Genomic DNA, 7,327 nt, shown 5'->3' on the forward strand with positions numbered 1-7,327 from the left:
CCGGCCTGCGGCAACAGGGACGAGGAATGGCCAAGTGGTGGGCAGCCGGGGCTGGAAGAGGCCGACTGGTCAGAACTGCTGCTGGATACCCATCAGCTCAAGGGACAGACTGGGGGTCGGTGGGGTTTTGTCCGGTTACAACCATGAACTGGGTGATGTCTGGGGAATGTATAACTTTGCCACGTCTGTTTTCTCATCCCACCGGGGAAACTGCAAACCTTCTCTGTGCTAGGAAACTCCTCCTCCAAAGAGGGAGGAGGAGGGAATCTGTGTGAAGAGTCTGAAAAGTAAATGGCCATGTGTTTTAATTCTAATGTAATGTTATACCTGCCCGTTTGTCCGTATGCATCGATCTCAGATGCTCTGAGGCTCCGTAGGAGTGAGTGTCAGAGCACACCGGCCTCTGCACGATCTGCCTCCCCTTCAGCAGGCCCGTGGGGCAGTTCTGTGGTTTGGCATCGTTCAAGTGAACGTGGGACTCGGTCCTGCGCCGAGGGACCAGCGCGTTGGAAGGAAGAGAGCAGCCCTTCTCCTGGACAGGCAGCGCTGGGGATGAGCAACACCAGATTTCTGCCTAGAAGGTCTCTTACGGTGACTTGTTGTGACTTTGTTTTGCACGATCGGCTCAGATGCGTGTTTGGGGAGATACCATTTGCTCCATTCCCCGGCCCTTCGTAAAACTCCAAGGTGCTGTTCTAAGAAGACAATGACTCTCCCTTTTCTCCGCCCAGGATTTAGTCGTGGACGATAAAAGGGGCCGTAGTAAACTTAGAACCTGGCCGGTCTGGTTTGGGATTTGCTCATTTCCATCCGAGTGCTACAGCTGAGCTGACGTTTGTTTTCACTGTTCGTTTTTTGAGACTGGATTTGTAATCAAAACCCAGGAATCTCTAACCTGCTGGTTGCAAATTATACAGTTAAAGGCAAATGCAGGCTGTGCAGCCAGCAAGGTGGAGGGCAGCCAAGATCCATCCAGTGCCGGGGAGGACAGGAGAGCACTGAGGCCCCTCGATGGGACTTCCTGGGTCCTCAGCCCGAGGGAAATCCACCCAGAAACCCGACAGAGAGTCAAGGCCGCTGAGATGGCAGCGTTGTTCCTCGATGACCAACAGCCAGCTGTATGTATCACACAGATGTGTTTTGCATTTCAAGGTGTTTCTCTGAAGTTATTCCTGATGAACAACCTACACTGTCCGGCGAGACCGTGAGACAAGGGGAGTCACCGACTGGCACCGCGGCCGAGGCGAGACTTGCCGTGCTGGTAGGATTGTGTCCACGTTAGTCCTGCAGATAACACAGCGTTAGACCACAGCCTTATCCGAGTACTGGCTCCTCAGGAGATGCATCCTGCTGATGGCCACGGGTCTTCCCAGTACAGAGTCAGGTACCCTCCTTCGTACGTCTGACGCGGGGCTGCGAAGGGTCTCCTGGCCCGGGTCGGGATGATGGAGCTGTACAACGTGCAATGGTTCTTCAGTCCCACTTCTTTATAAAAATCCCGTTCCACCACGCTGCAACAACTGCCTCTGGGTTCTGAAAACCAGCTCCAGCTTCTGTAAAATCTTAAGACCATGACCGTGGTATGCTGCCTTCCAGAAGCTACGTGGAACCACCAAGGAGTTTGCCAAAGACTTGCCCCTGATGGCTGCCTGACTGTTCTTTGCAGCCAGGAAAATAACCAAAGTTCTCAAATGCTGCCATTTCACTCTGCAAACAGAAAGGCTTTGGAAGATCCCGGTCACAAGCTGTGTAAGAGTTGGACCTGCTCTGAAAATTGGTCACTCAGTGTTTACAGCATGTCTGCAATTCAACTGGACCTCGTGGAACACGTTCCTGAAGCTTTTATGGGAGAAATGGCGACCTGCCAAGCAAACTGCCTCTTTCTCACAGAGGTTCGATGCTAATCGATGTGACTGACTCTTGTTCTGTTACCTGTTCAGATTTATCTCGATAGATGGTGTCTGACAAGTCCAGCACGTTACAATATCAGCAGAGAGAGAAAAAAAAACCAGTAACATCTCCATTCTTTTAGTTCATTACTTTCAGCCATGTATAATTATAGTTTAATTCAGAACTTTATTTTTCCATTAAAACTGTTTTAATGAACCATGGTTTTTTCTTAAACGTGACACAAGTGAACAATGGCTTTGTTTCATTCTGAACGCGGGTGCTGTTGTGATTTACTGGTGTGTGAAGCAGTTGTGCCAGGTGGCAGCAAGACTTGATGCTTCAAGGACTCTTCCCTAAACGACACACACGTCAGGTACGGATGGGAAGCGGAGATGGGAGGCAGGCGATGCCCGTGGGCTCGCTGACAGGGACTTGCTGAAGGGTGTGAAGGCTGGTGTGAGCCCTGGGGCAGAGCATTTGGGTCAGGAAGCCTGAAGGCAAGCTTGGTCTGTAGAAGCCAGGCATGGGGCAGGGCAAATCATGCCAGGCGAGGCTGCTGGCCAAGCTGACCCCACGCCTGTCCGCTGTGCCCAAGAGCCAGGTCTCTGCTGCATCTGCTTCCCAAAGACTGGCCTGTGCTGCCAGACCCAACCCCAAACCCCTTTTAAACCCTCTGGGAGCTGGGCTCCTTCCCTCCCACCCCTACCCCACTGAGGACCCCAAACCACCCAAGGGATGCTGGTCCCTTGGTGCCACCCCAGCTCCTGTACGTGCTGTGACCCCGAAGGCACTGCTGCTCAGCCAGCTGCTTCCAAAGCAGCAGCCTCAACACCCTGGCAAACTTAAAAAATGGCTCTGCTCTTTGGAAATGGCACTGGATCATATTAGAAGCTAAGCTCTGGTTACTTCTACCATCTACTTTAATTCTATTTGTAAATTTGTATTATATAGAGTGATAAACAGGAGTCCTGGAGGAGTTGTAGCTGTAAAATGTCAGTTTCCCACAACGCAGAAATGGTGTTGATAGTGGCGGTTTCTCAAGTGAGGCTGTTCTCACAGTCTCCTTAAAACTTTGCACTGAGAGAAAATAAGGAAGAGAGAAGGAGGAGGTGGGCTGGAGTAAATATTCAGAAAGAGGCCGGCCCAGCACCTGGCTCCACAGGAGGAGACAGGCAGGACAGGCAGCGGACTCCACCGTGTGGACACAGTTCAATGCCTGACAACCACGAACACTGCGGGGAATCAAGAATGGAGCTCGCCCATGAACATTGCTGCAGAGAAGAACATTGACATTCAGATCACCAGAACACTGGTCACAGTGAAAATCCTGCACCAGGAGCTGATCACACCTCAAGAGTTTTGTTTGTTTTTTAATAAAACAAGTGAAATCTCCTTAATTGTCTGAAGTTTTTTCAGAGGAGGGGAGCATCTCTGAATTTCACACTGGCTCAAATAAGTCTGCTTTTGGAAATCTAATTCTTCTGTTGCAATGACTTAAGCAAAGAGAACCACAGTTACACAGAAAGAGGGGCCAGGTACGTGCCAGGAAATGATTTGTGGGAGTAGCTGTCAAGGATGACAGTGCTCTGCCACGATCTGTTTTTCCTTCCCCTCTGTCTCTCAGGTGTAAGCGATGAAGGCTGTTCTCAGACTCACCAAGAGCAGAACTGGAGGAACAGCCACGATGATTCCTTTTCCCTATGGAAAAGCCGGGGTGGTGCTGACATACACAGTGTGTGGTACATACTCTAGGGCTGCTGTTTCCATCTGCTCTGTCACTAGGCCAGGACTGCCCTTTTCACTGGTAAATCACTGGCATGGCTTCTACACAAGATTAATCCAATGGATTTATGGCATAAGTGATGCTTTTTAGAAAGGGCAGCTGAATTTTACATTTTCAGCTCTTTACCCATCTCTCCTCGCTTTGGTCTGGTCTACTTGCATAAACTGTGTTCCTCTGTTTTCTAGAAATAAATTAGATGGGAAGAGAGAGAGCTGCAGCATCAGAATCAGATTAGTTGCTGTCCTTCTCCCCCACTTGCTTTCCACATGTCTTGGAAACCTTGATAGTACCTGGTTCTAGGTGGCAGAAGAATTAATAAGACTATTATACTCTGTGTCCTTGTCTGGAATAGAAGTATTTGAAACAAGCTGCTGGATGGATTCATGCTGAAGAGGTCCATGTTACTACAAAAGGCAAAGAACTTAATTTCAAACATACTTGTTCTCAACAAGTACATTTCAAGTACAGGTTTGAGACAGAAAACGATCTCTGACTTCTTTCCAACAAAAGGATTTACACAGAGGCCTTCCAGGAGCTGGCCACAGAACTTAACTTCCCCTCAGGAGCAGGAAAACGTACATTACCTACCCCAGCAAGTATGTGGAGAGGTGAGAACAACAGGTCTTCTTCCCTGCTCAGTTCAAGAAGGTACATGTGATAGTGCACAAATGGAGCGTGGCTGCAGGAGGGGTGGTGCTCAGCGCCCGCTCGCACAGCCTCGGCACAAAGCACTGCGCACGCAGAGTCACGTTGCTTTATTGGTTACTGAGCCACAATTCAGAGTAGTATTGCCTTGGAGCCACCTGTAGAAGCAGGTTCTCTCATTTTGTCTCCTAACATAATTGGTAGGACACCACCTGCTATACAGATAGTCAAAATAAAAATGTCTCTGTTCACCCTTGTAGCGTCCAGGGAAAGGTTGGGTAGTTTCCGTTGACCCAGGTATCGTAACAGAGGCGCACGCTCTCCCCAGATTAGCCATCTGCATCGATTCTGTGAGCTGTCAGATGAGAACAATCAATGGACACGTGCCACTGCTGTCAGACAAGACACATCCTAGCTTGAACTTACCCCTGTACCAGGGAGAGACAGGAACATTCCTGGCTGCTAACTGAACGCGGTTCATATACACCTCCAATGTACTTATGGGAGCTTTGCAAGCTGGATATGCTTCTTAAATTGGGCCAGGGAGCTGGTCTAGAGTAAACACGAGGTTTGTGCCCTTTAGCCAACTCCTCAGACCTACAGGGGTACCAGCAGAACTTGTCACTAGCAGGTATCGGTTTCACAACATTATTCTGGCAGGAAAAGTGTTTTGGCAGGTAGATAAATGGGGCTGAGGAAGAAATTGGCTCAGGCCTGCAACTTCCCTTCATACATTCAATTCAGTCCTCAAAGGGCAATGCAATGCTGTGAATTGCCTGGCAAGGACACCAGCAGCTGTAGGAGGCCTCTGCTTCTACCTCCAGTTAGATATATAAGGTATAAAAGCTGCAGTGATGCTGCTGAGCTCTTTTAGGTCATTCTCCAGAGGCCTCAGTCCATTTCTGAACCCCTGAACCCCAGCTCTGTGCCTCGCCACGCAGAGCCGAAGCAATCCTCTACTAATTCCTGAAGGAAGAAGCAGGGTGGCTCCTGCTACTTACATTGCTTTGGTATCCTAAGTGCCTCGTTGTCAGCTGACATCACTTGGTGTAGAACTCCTCGGAACTGATAAAGCACTTTCAAACTCTTCTCCTCACCCACGCAGGGGTCATAGAAACCCGGCAGCCCAGCCTTGAACCAGAGAAGGACAAACTGAGCATCAGAGAATGGACTTTCTCAGCTCTTCAACTGACCAAAACAATTTATCAGGGCCAGAATGAGCTGTCGTAATGGTTTTTTTAGAGGAGATGAGACAAGAAGCTAAGGAATCGCCTTCCCAGTGGCAACTTCTAAATGCATAAAGGAGTGAATCAAGGGGGTGGGAAGTTTCTGGTGTACAGCCCCAGAGTCTGTAACACGCACTGTCCCGTGCCACAAATACGGACACGCTGTTTCTTTGGCACTGGAAATGCCCAGAGAAACAGAAGTTCCTGGGGGTTCATCACACTGGGTACGTAAATGTGGTCTGTAGTGATCCAGAGTCACCAGCTTCAAGCACACTGGAGAAATCCCAGAATCACAGAATGTTGGGATTGGAAGGGACCTCAAAAGATCATCCAGTCCAACCCCCCTGCCAGAGCAGGAACCTCAATGAGATCACACAGGAAGGCGTACGATTAATCCAAACTCTGTGTCACATGTGAGCTCTTGAGTTTGGCTTTGACAGAACAGCTACGTACCTTGGATGCCTCTGTAAGGATGAGTTTAGAGTCTTTCACCAGGCACTGCAGGGGCACAGTCACATCTATTACTTTCACCTTCTCATTCTTCCTGCTGTTGTCATTAACAAACTTCCCATACCAGGCGTTCACTACGATCAAACCTGCGTTTCACATGAAATCACAGATGTGATGAAGGGCTTCCCACCGACATCTAGGCAGACACTGAGGAAAAATCTTTCCCAGCATTTTCTCTTGCTTACAATATTTAAGTTCTCCCTGCCTGGACCCGTGCTTCTCAAGACAGAATAACATTTGTACTCGAGTGTTTGTTCACAATTTTCAGCACGAGGACAGGATGACATGACTCCAGTGCCACACTGATGTGACGGTCCAAGTGGATGTCAGTCCACTTTGGAACATTCTCTTGGAATTTACTAGCAAACATCAGAATTCTCATTTCTGATATAATCCAGGAGAAAACTGTGTAAGCTAGAGGCCAGTGAAATCTAAACTTCAGACTATAACTTTTGCATTTAACTTTACCCATTCTGGCTTCCTCTGCTTCAATTATCCTCCGGACAGACTCCTGCATTAACCGGACCTGTCACAACACAAAGGGCAGAGCAAAAATCAATCAGTGTCAGACACTGTGTCCAAAAGAGAAAAGCCCAGAGAGGAAACAGCTTCCTTCCACTAAGGGGATTAGTTATGGGAAAGACTTACTGCAGCTTCAGCCTCCTGCTTCTTCTGAAGGATGTCACTGGCTGTACTCTCCCTTTGCTTCTCCAGCTCTCTGGCATAAGGAAGTCAACATCACATCAGCTCTACACAGCGGAGTAGAGTGGCAGGTGCCACACAAAGTGGCAGATGTCTACTCATCCATCCCAGTTACAACCGACCCACAACCTCACACACACGAGCTTGGCTTTAAGGTTCTTCCCCACCTTTCAAGATATTTTTGTAGGCTTCCAGAATTCAGTATGCAGTGAACCACAGTGCCTCAGCTGGATATCCCAGCCCTTGCACCAGGAATCCAGAAGCACTTGAGCGGCACTTCCCAGCTCTGAATTTAAAACACAGTCTTGTGAGCTCACCTCTCCTTTTGTGCCCTGAGGTAGGGTTTGATGATTAGCCTGTGCATGGCGAAGTAGATAACTAGAGGTCCCACAGTGGCATAGAATACAGCACTGGGAAGCAGCTGATCTGTTAGGTGGACAGGGAAGAAGTAGGTCTGGCTAGCCCTATTCAACCTGGAACAAAAAAAGAACAGAGGAACAGGTAAGGGGAAACAGGGTTTACTGCACTCAATTAAGTACACTTAGCAGTGGCATATGCTGCTGAACAACTG

General features: G+C 48.8%; 1 protein-coding gene across 1 annotated transcript in view; it reads right to left on the minus strand.

Moving 5' to 3' along the window:
- Nucleotides 1-4,637: 4,637 nt before the first annotated feature.
- Nucleotides 4,638-7,327, minus strand: part of DNAJC11 (DnaJ heat shock protein family (Hsp40) member C11) — a 15,814-nt gene continuing 13,124 nt past the window's right edge. The window contains exons 10-15 of the mRNA XM_010166513.2: nt 7,074-7,229; nt 6,703-6,772; nt 6,523-6,580; nt 5,998-6,140; nt 5,320-5,449; nt 4,638-4,673 (exon numbers count right to left, since the gene is read on the minus strand). Of these exons, the coding sequence (XP_010164815.1) occupies nt 4,648-4,673; nt 5,320-5,449; nt 5,998-6,140; nt 6,523-6,580; nt 6,703-6,772; nt 7,074-7,229 (583 nt within the window). The 3' untranslated portion in view covers nt 4,638-4,647. The remainder of the gene's footprint in view (nt 4,674-5,319; nt 5,450-5,997; nt 6,141-6,522; nt 6,581-6,702; nt 6,773-7,073; nt 7,230-7,327) is intronic.

This window comes from Antrostomus carolinensis, unplaced genomic scaffold, assembly GCF_000700745.2.
Source record: "Antrostomus carolinensis isolate BGI_N321 unplaced genomic scaffold, ASM70074v2 scaffold36654, whole genome shotgun sequence".
NCBI classification, from domain to species: Eukaryota; Metazoa; Chordata; class Aves; order Caprimulgiformes; family Caprimulgidae; genus Antrostomus; species Antrostomus carolinensis.